Here is a 12,842-nt window from a genome sequence, read left to right as displayed (position 1 = left end):
TGCCTAACAGTTTTTTTATCAAGTTTTTTGGAAGCATCAGAGCTACAAAAAGCCTTTAAGGAAGATGAGGAAGCACAGGATGGGAAAAGGTGCAAAGGTGTTTGTTTTGAAAAGAAAATTATTAAATATTAAGGTAATTCGTGCTGTACAGCTGTCTGGTATAATCCCTGCAGTTTGAACCCTAGGTTTCCTGTAGCAGAATCTCAGGCATTGAAACTTATTTAAAAAATAATTTATTCAGATGGTACAGCCAGAAGAAAACAGCTTGAGCTGAGTGCCTCTGGAGAGGGACCCAGAACAAAGAAATCCCCGGGCAATTATACCCTTACAATCTATGCCCCCGCCCCTCATGCTTTCTTTGCATGCCTTTTGGTCCAATGGTGATTTCTGGTCTGAGATCTTCTAACACCGTATTGCATTCCTTCTCTGTCTCCAGCCAGGCCGTTAACTGTTCTTATTTTGCCGAGCTGCAGCTTCTGCTGGTGGCTGCAGCCTCCCTGTCTCCTGGTTTGCACTGGCTCTGCAGGCCTTCTTTTGCTTAACTAGGTAAAAGTGCAGCATATCTAGGCAAAAGTTCACAGATTGCGGCCTAAAGCTTCTGCAAATGTAGCTACTTGCACAAAGTAATGCTAAACAAACTGTGTACCGAATCTCACAACGTTATGACTCTAAGACATTCAATCTGTTTAAAACATATTTATTTAAGCTAAATGACTAATATTTAATAGTGTTTAGGCTTTGCTGGAGTTGCAGAGGAGCAGCTCTGTTGGCTTGGAAATACTAGTAAAGAATCACACAATGTGTTCCTTAACACACTGAATTATTTTGATAAGGTAGCTCATCCATGGTCAGAAGGAGAAACAGCCTGTGGTAGTACCCTTGCACACTGTTTTAACATTGATCCTGGGTCTTGACTTTATTTTTCATCCCGCAGATCTGCGGCTTGGTTACAGTTAACTTGCCTGGCTTTTGCTTTTTTAGTGAATGGAAACTAGTGCACCTGTAGAAAGCAGACTGGAGTTACTGGATCTCAACTTCAGTTTTACTTAAATCTGAAGCACGTTTCCTTTTTAAAGTGTTTGATCTCCTTTCTTCTGCTAGCCACTGAAACCTCTCACTGTGAAGTGCAGCTGCGAATGGCCCAGCTCTTGCATCCTGTGTAGCTGCAAAACCTCTGTCCAGACAATAGACCCTGATACCATGTCCCTAGGAGAGCGTGTAGCCCTCCTGGACTCTGGCTTCCACCCCATACTCTCTTTATCTCACGGTGAGTAGATCACATGTTATAATGTGGAAGAGGATCCCTTGCTGTGCCGCTGCCCTCCTTGCTCTTCCTCCTTACATGGAAGGAGGTTAAAAATACGCTGACAGAGTTGTAAGCGTGTTTCTAGAGGATAGCGAAAAATGTCCAGTGATGTTCTGCATAGTAACCAGACACACATCTTCAGTCCCAGGACGCAGCCCGTGGAGATTTTTGAGCCTAGGAAACCACGTTGTGTCTTGGCCTGCATCTGAGGCACTTGCTGTCTCTAGTTTAACGTAAGCTTAGGGCACTTCTTCAGGATCAGCTCTCTGTCTTCTGCAAGGAATGTTCTAATTCTGGAGGCTGGCAGAACAACTATTGTAAGTTCCTGTTAAACCCCGGTCCTGGAGGGCTACTTGAAAGACTCAATCTAATGGTGACTTTGACAGGCTGTTGGGCAGTTGTTTGGTAGATGACTAGCACCAGCTTTGAGTGTGAAATCACTGTTTTGAGTCTAAGCTCCTGTTATTTAAACATTGGTGGCCTTCTAGATGTGCTCTGTGGTTGCTTTATGAACTATGCTCTGTGGAATCTTAACATTTAGTTTCTGTTTAAATAAATGATGATGGTGGCTGCAGCAGTGCTAGTGCCTTTAACTGTGGAAGAGCAAGAATGTGCACTAATGAGTCTTTAAGTAGGTTAAGGGACAGTGAGGAAAACACTTTTTCTACTGTGCAACTATGAGAGCATCTCTCCAAAAATACTTTTATCATTAAAAAACAAAGTACAAGCTCACCTCTGCTCATTAAGTAATGTTGCAAACAAGTAATACGTAGCTGGATATGATTCAGGTTAGTGTAAGGGTGAGAAGCTCAATGGTGAGGTGTCAGGTTCTGGCTGTAGGATGGCAGGTTGCAGAGGGCTAGGGCAGAGGCTGCTCTTTGGGGACATGCTCATCCTGTTCACTCTGTCACAGCATACATGGGGTGAGAGAGCCTGCAATCGACCATGCCTACTGTAGTTACCTGTGTCACTTCATTTGTACTGACAGGTGTGAATTGCTAAGGATGTGTATGCAGTGCTGTATGTGAAAAGAGGTAACTTCTTTGCTTACCAAAATAACTTGGTTTTCCTACTTTCAGGCAACCCTCTCCACTTGCACTTTGAAACCTTACTAAGAGAGGATGGATTGCCTAGACTACTGAGCCGTGAACTCAGGACTCTGAAGATGTCCCATTTTGGAAAGAAGCAAGATCCAACTAACAGCATGTTCCCAAAGCTACACTCGTCGCTCCTGCATGCCTCCCGTAAGTTAAGCAAAATGGAATTCGAGTTGAAGTTAAACTAAATGTGGGCTTTTAACCAGTACTTGAGGGCAACCAGTCAAGGTGGAGTGGAGGAAGTGGCTTCCTTTCTTCCAGTGGAAGATAATTTGAACTCTGTGCTATAGTAATGTCTAAGTGACTGAGTCCAGCAACTTGCAAACTACAGAAATTCTGAACCTCTTGGCAGGACACAGAAATACTGGCATCAGCTAAGTTATTCAAAATAAATAAATCTTGCAATTCTCTGTTTCTTTCAAGGGAATGAGCAACCCCAAAAAGAAGCTTTTATGAACCTTTATTTGAAAGCAGAGTAGATTGGTATTTGCCTGGCAAAACTCTGGCATCTTTTTTTCTGCTGTGATAGCAGTTGCTGCTCCAGTTGCATGCTGCTCTTGCTGTTTTGGAAGGCCTAATTTTTTTTTTCATTGGTCCATCAGAGTTGTTGATTTTTTTAAAATGGTCTACAGTAGTTTAAGTGACAGACAACTCAAGACAGGAAGAAGGAAATGCAGCTAAAACACATCCTAGTTTTTAAATGAACTAGGGTTGGTGTTCCATTTGACTTTCTTTAAAAGGCATGTTTTTAAGCCAAATGCATTTTTGGAAAGTAACATAATGTGCGGACTGCAAGCTGGCCATGTTCTTGACGTTCTTAGGGGACACAGTTGCTGCATCTGGAATACTTTTTAGGTTCTGTGGTTGCTGATGCAAACTATCATGAACAAACCAGATAGTATTTAAAAACAACAACAAAAAAACACCACGAAACAAGCACACACACATCCCCACCCTCAAAACAACTTCCATGCTGAAAGTACATCAGCAGCCTCAGGTTGTGTGTTTGGCCCTAACAATCTGAGCTACAACTTGATTTAATGATGTTTAATAAGCCTGAGCTGAGGTTACTTAGCTTTGAATGGGAAAGGATGTTAGTTTTGAAGAGAAGTGTTCTGGAGATATCATCCTTCCAATAATCAGCTCAGGATGTAGTGAAGGTAGAACAAGCAGGTGGCTAGTGTTGAATAAATGAGTAACCTACTAGAGGATGTTTGAATAACACACCAGTATAGATTCTATCACCTGGTCAGCAGCTGTTTGATTTCTGATTTATCTTTTTATACCTCCTTCCTTTTTTCAACCATTTAGCCACAAGACTACAGAAAAACTATTATTATTTATGGGTAGCGTGTATGGGGGTGTAGACACCTGCCATGAAGAGTGTGTTCTAATGGATGTTGCAGTAATGTAGGATGATTTTTTCATATATTTTTAACTCTCCAAGAGCCTCACAGAGCTAGATCCTTAGGAAGGATTTGAATAGTGGAGTAATTTGGCACAACTGGTTTGGAAGATTGCTCCATTTGTGTTATTCAGCATGGAATAAGCCAGTTGCAAATGGGAGAAAGAATAACAAGTTAACTGATGTAGAAAAAGCATATCAAGCTGAGGTTATATAGAACTTCAGGGAGAAGGGTACATCTGTCTTAAAATCAGTGTGGTTCGTCATCAGAGTGATCATTAGAAATAGGACCAGCCTGACCAGTTTGACAGTGAAGAAAGCTTTTTTTAAGTGGCTGTATTTTGGACTGAGAGGTGCAGTTCTTGATGGTTGTAACTTCTACTTCACCTTCCACTTTATTTTTGGAAATGCCCACCAAAAGTAACATTTTTGGGCTAGCATCTTTCAGTGCTGCAGAGCATTGATGCTTCACTTGAGACTTCTGTTTTACGTTTGTTCTCTAATGGCGACGTTTGTTCCGCTCTGTTCCCCAGGGCGGGTTTGGTGACCTTACAGGGGTAGCAACATCACCAACCGGTTTTAAGTCAGCCTGACTTCACCTTGGGTTTTCTGTTCATGTTTTATTAACAGGTTCAGTGTTTGAAGGGAGAAGGCAGCTTGAAGGAACATCCAGTCACAGCTTTCCTGTTTCCAGTCCTCAGGCACATAAATACAGTTCTTTGCACCACCCGTCGTCCTTGCACCCAGAGACTCCTCCAGCCCCTTCTTCCAGTCAGATCCCTTTCACTGGCAGCCCAGCAGTGGTGAGTTGAAACAAAAGCTATGGCAAATGAATCTGCAACGGGGGAGTAGCCTTGGAGAGGAGCTGGGGGACACCTCTCTTACCGAGCATTGCCTTGGGGTTGATGACTCACTGGGAATTCAGAAGGGTCATTACTGCTGATGGACTGCTGGGAAATGCAGTTTGGATGTTGGTGTTAGTAACAGCTACTTGCTTCCTTGTTCCTCAGGCAGTGCTCGGCTGGCTAGGTGCCTGCGGCACTACTTCCCCAGCCAGATTGGTTGGTTTCACCTTTAGTACTGACAATACTCTATAGATTCCTTTTTTTTTGTAAGCAAATAGCTATATATACATAATGTTACAGTTTTATTTGGCTACAAATTAATAGTAGAGATTTAATTGCTATGGACTTCCCCCTATGAAGCAGGAATATCAGCAAAGAGATGATCTTTAACATTTTCTTGTTTTTCTAGAAGTAGCGGAGGATTAAAAAATATGCTGTGCAACAACCACTTCTCTAGGAAGGCACTGAGTAACTCCTGGTTCTCCAAACATGTTGAGCAAAGGAGACCTTGAAGGACCGGGGCTCAGACTTGCTACCCTTACCACTATTCCCTTCTTTTTGCTTATAGGTAACTGTTAGGTCCAATTGACAGAAACAGACCCTTGGGGAAGAGTGGCTGGAAAGCTGCCCGGTGGAAAAGGACCTGAGGGTGTTGGTTGACAGCTTGGCTGAATATGAGCCAGCAGTGTGCCCAGGTGGCCAAGAAGGCCAACAGCATCCTGGCTTGTATCTGAAATAGTGTGGCCAGCAGGACTAGGGCAGTGATCCTCCCCCTGTACTCGGCACTAGTGAGGCCGCACCTCAAATACTGTGTTCAGTTTTGGGCCCCTCACTATGAGAAAGACATTGAGGTGCTGGAGCGTGTCCAGAGAAGGGCAACGAAGCTGGTGAAGGGTCTGGAGCACAAGTCTTATGAGGAGCGGCTGAGGGAACTGGGGTTGTTTAGTCTGGAGAAAAGGAGGCTGAGGGGAGACCTTACCGCTCTCTACAACTACCTGAAATGAGGTTGTAGTGAGGTGGGGGTCGGTCTCTTCTCCCAAGTAACAAGCAGTGGGATAAGAGGAAACAGCCTCAAGTTGTGCCAGGGGAGGTTTAGACTGGATATTAGGAAAAAATTCTTCACTCAAAGGGCTGTCAAGCACTGGAACAGGCTGCCCAGGAAAGGGATTGAGTCACCATCCCTGGGGGTATATTTAAAGAGATGTGTAGGTGTGGCACTTAGGGACATGGTTTAGTGGTGGATCTGGCAGTGTTAGGTTAATGGTTGGACTTGATCCTAAAGGTCTTTTCAAACTTCAGTGGTTCTGTGATTCTAAGAAGCTTTTTCTGTTTGACTGTTTTGTGCTTCAGGTCCATCTCATGGAGATCAACACAGTGCTTGTGGATCTTCACTGGACTAAATGATTCTATGACTCCTGTAAAAAGGGGTAGTGAGCCCCTCCACGGAGCCTGCAGTCCTTGTTATACCGATTTCACTTGCATCAGCTACTCATTTTTCTGGTTTTATGGCTCCCACATTGTTAGTGCTTTCTTTGCAAGTGCTGTTCTCCCTCTTTGGTGCGCAGAAGATTTAACAGTTCAACTCGTGAGTTGGCTGCTTCTTTTGTAAGCTGCTCTTGCAGGTACAGTCTCCGCTTCCAGATTTTTAAGGGTGCTTCTGAGTAGTCCTGTGTCTATTAAGGTTTTTAAAGAATATCACATCAGTAATAAACCATAGCTAACCTTGTGGCCACCAAGAACTGCAATTTGTGGTTGGCCTCTCACCTAGAAACAAAAGGATGCTTGTTTGAGAAAGAACAAAAGAACTGTAGTGTCTTGGAGACTTCTTGGCTTATAAGTAAAGGGGACACTTCCATTCTGGATTGCAGGTCTAATCTCCAACTCTGCAGGGAACCACAATATATGGATCTCTTCACAAAATGATCAAAATGCATCTCAAAATAATTTAGGGGTCTCTTCATCCCACTGTTCCTAGGATGTTTTTCCAGAGCCTTGCTCCTTAGTTTGGAAATACTCGTGACTTCCAGCCCAAATGCTATGATATTTCGAGTTGTTGTCTCAACAGCGGTATCCTCAGCCTCAGGAAAGTAGAGTTCTTCCATGGTTTTAATTTTTTTTTTTACTTTTTCCTTCTCAGACCTTATTTTGCAAGGCAAAACAAGTACAGCTCCTTTAGTCTAGGGAATGACAGGTTCTTACTACTTGAATCATCATCGTAGCCTTTTTCTTTGCCTGTTTCAATTTTTTTGCTACACGGATGACCTAAATATATACAAAGTTATAAGTGAAATCCCACCCACCGAGGTAGGTAAGTATTATCCTGTTTCATATAGGAATAAACTGAACCACAGAGGTTGCATGACATGACCAAAATATCATTGAACGCCAGTGACAGTGGAAAGAACCCACTGCACTTGCTGTTACAGAGAAGTTGTATTCTGTGGTATATTCAAATATGCTTTTGTGCCAACATTAATTTTCTGCGTGGGGTGTTCTCCTTGTTCTGTGTTTCAGCAGTCCTCAAAAAGCAGAAAAGCAGAGTGTTCCTACGACATCGACAACATTGTGATCCCCATGTCAATGGCAGCCGCCGCTCGAGTGGAGAAGCCTCAGTACAAAGAGATCGTAGTACCAAGGTACCTACAGACCAGGCCTTATTGATCCTCTCTCCTGTGGGTGACAGGAGGAAATGGCTTTAGTTGGCCAGAATGAGAGCTGTTCCTCTCAATGAAATAACATAAGGAAATTATTCCTAATGGACAAAAAAAGAAAGCATTTAATTTAAAAAAAAAAAAAAAGTATTAGTATTGTTTGGACTTAAATGTTAGTACCAAATGTGTTTTTCTTTGAAGTGATCTTTAGCTTGTGTTACCTTTTGCAGCTGGAGGATAGTGGAGCTCGAGGAACTGGAGCCTTTCAATCAAGCAGACTCTGAGGTAAGAAAACAGTTTTGTCAGTTTGTCTCAAATGTCTGTAGCCATTCTGAGAAGGTGCAAATGGTACATTGGGAGTGCTAGAGCCAGTCTTGCCCAGTTAATAAATTCTGCCAGCCCAGTAAGCAAAGCTGCTGTATGAAATGCTCTTCCATTCTGCCCGACGCAGCTGTGTCTGAAGCCAGTGGAAGGGCAGCAGAGATGAGGCTTGTGGTGGCATGTCAGCTCTTAGGAACGTCAGCTGTGGGTCACTGCTGCTAGCTGCAGGCAGAACAAACCCTTCCATTGTGTGTGATTTGATGCCCCTGGCAGCTCTTTATATGGTGCATACAACAGCCTGCATCTGTCTCCTGACAACTCGGGCTGACAAACAAGTTCCTGGTTCAGTACATAACGAAAAGTAGGAAAATGAGGTAGTGATACAAAGTGTGTGTGCTGGTTCCCAGACGGTTTGAATGGGTTGAATATTGCTTACCTGGATTTTTAAAACAGTAGGCTTGGCCTGCAGGCAAGTTTTCATGCTTTAAGTATTTGGTTAAAACTTCTCTTCCTAGTTGGAGGATACTTCTGATAAGATGTACTCCAGCCATCACTCCAAATATGAAGATCTTGAACGAGCCTGCTGGGATTCCTGGGCCGCAGCTACTTCCCATAAGCGGGGAAGCAGGTACTGTTCTTGCTAGCAGACACAGAATTAGGTGGCTTTATTTGTTCTTAATTTTAAATTGTACAGAGATCCCAATTCAAGAAGTTACTTTTGAATGCAGAAATCCTTAGGTGCTCATCATTTTGCTCATATAATTAGTCTATTACATAATAAAAACAAAAGATTGCTAAAATAGGGCCTAATCAGCAGAATAGTAACGCAGCATGTCACAGTCCTGTTAAAAATCAGCTTCATACTAAGCTCAGGCTCATGTGTTGAGAGCTTTGTGTTAACTGTAGTACTGCATACTTTTTCCAACCATTTTTTCCTCTGGTTTACTTAATCAGTTTGACAGAACTTACTGCTATGGAGATTGCTTTCTGTTCATTTGCTGTATCTGCATTACCTTTTTACCTGTTGCCTGGACAAAGAACTATCTGTTCTGTGTCCAGAGGTACACGTGTTCTGTTTGCAGGGGTAAAAGTTGAATTCTTCTCTGACTTTCCTTCAGTGGGGCAGTAGTAGGTCTGTCTCTGCTTTCATTAAATTTTGAGAGTTTCATATTTTTGAGATCCCTGCCTCTATCAGAGCTGAAATTGTCTGATATTTTCACAAGTTGTTGAGCAGTTGAGTGGGGAGGAGGACTGATGGGTCATACTGTTAGTAATCCATATGTCTGGAAAAAGGCCAAAATAGCGTGGTCACACCGGGGAAGAATGTTGGCATACCTCCAGACAGCTTCAGCTGTAGCAGTTTTGTCTCTAGTAGCTGGTGTGGTTTTTTTTTTGTTTTTGTCTTATTTCTTTTTTACTCTCTCTTAATGCTTAGTTGTTCTCTTCAGGCTCAGGATGAGTGAAATGGACAGTGATTGCCCAAGAAGCCATGAGATGTTCTTTGAAGAGATGATAGGAGCGAAAGGGCTACTTAGTTAAAGCACTAATTGGGCAATATGATCTCATCTCCTTGTATGGAGGGGATAAAGCTTACATTTTTCACTGTACAGTGATCTTACTTTTATTTGGGTTTCTTGCTGTACATTACTGACTGTGCTCCAAATACTACTTTGCTTTAGGTCCTCCAACAAAGCAGACAGCCGATGGGCTGGGCAGCCTCAGCCAGCATCTCCAGTTACTGGATTTAATGGCCTTAATGATCTGTATGTGCACGCTTCTACTGGCTTGTGCAGCCCTGAGACTTGCAACAGTTTGCAATCCCTCTCTGTCCACAGTCAGACCAGAATGGTGCTGTCTTGCAGTGAAGGTACCAGATCTTCCCTGGAAATGCTGGATGAAGCAGTGCAGGTGAGGTTATGCTGTAACAAATGTCAGCTGTGTTCTCTTCTAAACCAATTTTACTGGTATATAAAGTAAGTTTTCTGAAAGCTACATGAGCTTCACACTGTTAAAAAGACAGTTCAGCTTGTGTGTCTGCTGAGACTTGGGCTGGTTAAAGCATTCACAGTGTGTTAAATTATTCTTTTTTGTGTCGTAATTTAAATCATTCTAAACCAATATTGATGCAGAGTTTGAGAATATTCCCAGTAGGTTGGACTGAGCCACCATGACAGTGAATAGTTTCAGACAGTTGCACACATCATGGGATGCTTTTTGGCAGAAGGAGTTAACTTTAAGGATTAAATTCTGAAACTACCAGAGGAGTTCCTTCCCCTCTTCCTTAGGGATGGTCTTACAAAGTCTTACAAGCACAGTCTTGCACTTTGTACTAGATCTGTCCTTGGTTTGGGCTCAAGGGCGCAGTGTTTGCTTTGAAAGCCTTTTCAGATAAAAAGACTATGAAAAACAAGGAATGTCAGTGGAGATGGCAAAGCAGGCTCTTGACACTAATGGAAAGCTGAACTGGTAATCCTGGAAGTAGTGTGAATAGCGCACAGTGTTCATTGCTCTGAAAAGTTGGCTTTGCTTTGGCATCCTGACAAATTGAATCTGCTGGTCTTTCAGCAGATTGGCATGGACAGGGAGGAGATGGGTGTTGTAGCGTTCTTTGAGTACTTGATTCTAGGCTTTTAATTTCTCTCTTTTTCGCTCCACAGAACATACAGCCTTGGGAGCCTCGCATGTTTCCACTTTCAGATTCTGCATACCAAGGTCTTCTCCAGCACTCAAATGAAGATGGCTATGACCAGGCCAACTTTCAGCCCTGGGTCTCTAGCAATAAGCAGGGCATCAGGCCTACCTCTGTAGACACTGTCATACCCAGCTTCACGGGGATGCAATTTTCAGATACACATCTGCAAACAGATGGCAATAAAAGCCATAGAGAAGTTCATGGTCCAGCACTGCAACTCAGGAAAGCTTGGCAACAACGCTAAACCTGACCTGTGGTGTTAGCTGCGCTCGCTGCAGTGTCAGACGGCTGTCTGCTGGACTGGTGCAGTGGAGCACCAGCAGTGTGTGGCATTGCTGCGTGTCAGACCTCGTTTCAGTAGCAGACAAGTAGATTTCTGGATGAGGAGGGGTTTAGGCACCTGATGGAGCTATGGTGCTAGACTTCCAAAGGATAGTGCTTTTCAGAAAGACCAGTTTCTGGTCAGGTCCGCAAAACAAGGCTGAACTGCCTTGTCACAGGAAGGTTAGGTGCTGCTACAGACAGAGGAAAGGAGATTTGAGTAAAATTAATTCCAACAGTAGAAAGAAAACAATGTTTTTCAATCTTGATATTTACAAAAGTGCCTACCAGGTGGCTGTTGGGTACTTTAGTGGCTAGCAGCAGGTTTCAGGGTGGTGCTCACTTGCTCCCAGATCAATTTCCAAATGCCACAGAGGTCTGAGGAAGTCTTGTGAGTTTGATATGAACCAAAGACCTGGTGAGGAAGGGGAAAGGAGAAGGGTGCATGGTATGTACTCTAAAATGCAGCTTTGAAAAATTAATCTCGTAAGTACATGAAAATCAGGTTCCCCTTGCCCTGCATAATTGAAGTTTTGTATTGGCTTCTTTCAATGAAACTGCAGGTCAATTTCGTAACACACAGTTGTTTTGCAGTATCCTTTCTGTAACAAAACTGATGTGTTACAATTCTCTGACTTTTTCTATCTTTTTTGAATTGCCTTCTGTCGTTGGAGTGAAGACATTGTCTCAGGGATTCTGGAAACAAGCCACTGAAGAGCCATACAGCTGAGAAAAATGTGCATTCTGTAACAGGGACTTCCAGCTGCCAGCTGTTTTGAGGTGAGCGGGGCAGTGAGCTGTTTTCAGGGAATGAGCTTCAAACCTGATGAATCTTGATAGGTGTCCCACCAGAATGTATCAAAACTAAAACTGCTGTTAAGACTCAGTTGAATCTGTATTAAGGTGACCAGGAACCATGTTCTAGCTTGACTAAAATTTCTCACTTAAAATAATTAACTTGAGCAAAGGGTGCTTCTTTTTTACATGCTAGAGCAAAAAAAATAAAGTTCTTGGTAACAGTTCATTACAGAATATACTCACTTTGCTGCCTTTCAAAATGGTCTCTGAAATTTAGATTTCTGGATATGTAGTTGTCTTTATCATTCTCTGTATCTCTGGAAGTGTTCTTTCTTGCAGGGAATTCTTTCTGGGTTGGAGTGTTTGGGGGCAGGGGGAACACTTGCAGCCTGTAGTAAGGCCAGGGATGTTTTTATATGAAGATTGTGATTTTGATAAGGAACTTTTTGCCTCTCTATTTGATGATGTTTGATAAAGTGGTAGTTAAATGCCCAAGCGTTGCCTAGTTATATTCTGTAAAGAAAATTGCATGATTCAGTGATACTCTCCTGGGCTGAAGAGTCAGGTAGCCCAAAGGCTGCCCTTCACCAGAGAGATATGGTTTACCACTGTAGTGGTGCTCTGTTACGCTGCCTGCAAACAGGTAATGGCAACTTGGCAGCTGGAAGTAATTGATCTGGTTTGTACCACAAAGTGTACAGATGGAGTGAAATTATGGAGAGTTCAAAAAGAAATCGCAAAGCTGCAGAGTTAAGTGGAGCACTGCCACACCTGGGTGCAGGTTTCTGTTACTCTTTGGTTGTGTGGACCAAGGACTCTGCTGCTTCTTCAGGTTGGTTTGAAACATGAAAATTGGAGAAGCCCCCAACTTCATCTTTATTATTTTTCTGGAGTTGAATATAGGAGTGCATCATGGAGATGTACTCAATTTTCTTAACTAAAATTTGTTGTATTTTGTAATTGTATACAGATTTTTCACCTGTCACACTGAATTTTTGTATTTTGAATGGTTGGATTCACAAGTAAAGCATTACTAGAGACTTGATCAAAGCTAAATGTTTTTAAAAGAGGAAATTTGGGGAAAATTGCTTCATAAGGACTCATTCCATGGTACTAGATGTGATTATGAAAAGATAAATAAAACTTCTGAATGTACCCATCAGTGAAGACTTGGTGCAGATTTGTTCACCATATTTTAAACCATTTTGATTTTGAAGCCATAATGAGCACTGCCCCAGTCTGTGTATTTTCTTGTGAGTTAGCTCTACCTGTGCCCCTGTCCCTCTCCTCCCTTGGGTGCCATCAGCATCCTGCGGGATTGCTGCAGGTTTGTCTGTTTCTAAATATCCTTGATGATACATTGGTACCACCAGCTCTGTTCAGTCAAGCTCAGGCACTACCCACTG

General features: G+C 42.7%; 1 protein-coding gene across 6 annotated transcripts in view; it reads left to right on the top strand.

Moving 5' to 3' along the window:
- LOC128151657 (KAT8 regulatory NSL complex subunit 1-like) overlaps positions 1 to 12,598 on the top strand; it is a 36,885-nt gene extending 24,287 nt beyond the window's left edge. For 4 of the 6 annotated variants that reach the window (XM_052809170.1, XM_052809203.1, XM_052809194.1 and 1 more), the window contains 8 exons: positions 1,102 to 1,267; positions 2,386 to 2,550; positions 4,439 to 4,611; positions 7,168 to 7,289; positions 7,535 to 7,589; positions 8,141 to 8,253; positions 9,305 to 9,533; positions 10,283 to 12,598. In XM_052809170.1, the coding sequence (XP_052665130.1) occupies positions 1,102 to 1,267; positions 2,386 to 2,550; positions 4,439 to 4,611; positions 7,168 to 7,289; positions 7,535 to 7,589; positions 8,141 to 8,253; positions 9,305 to 9,533; positions 10,283 to 10,561 (1,302 nt within the window). In that variant the 3' untranslated portion in view covers positions 10,562 to 12,598. The remainder of the gene's footprint in view (positions 1 to 1,101; positions 1,268 to 2,385; positions 2,551 to 4,438; positions 4,612 to 7,167; positions 7,290 to 7,534; positions 7,590 to 8,140; positions 8,254 to 9,304; positions 9,534 to 10,282) is intronic. The other 2 variants (XM_052809178.1, XM_052809187.1) reach the window with 2 other exon arrangements.
- Positions 12,599 to 12,842: the final 244 nt, after the last annotated feature.

This window comes from Harpia harpyja, chromosome 1, assembly GCF_026419915.1.
Source record: "Harpia harpyja isolate bHarHar1 chromosome 1, bHarHar1 primary haplotype, whole genome shotgun sequence".
NCBI lineage: Eukaryota > Metazoa > Chordata > Aves > Accipitriformes > Accipitridae > Harpia > Harpia harpyja.
This window is presented reverse-complemented; position numbering and strand designations above follow the sequence as displayed.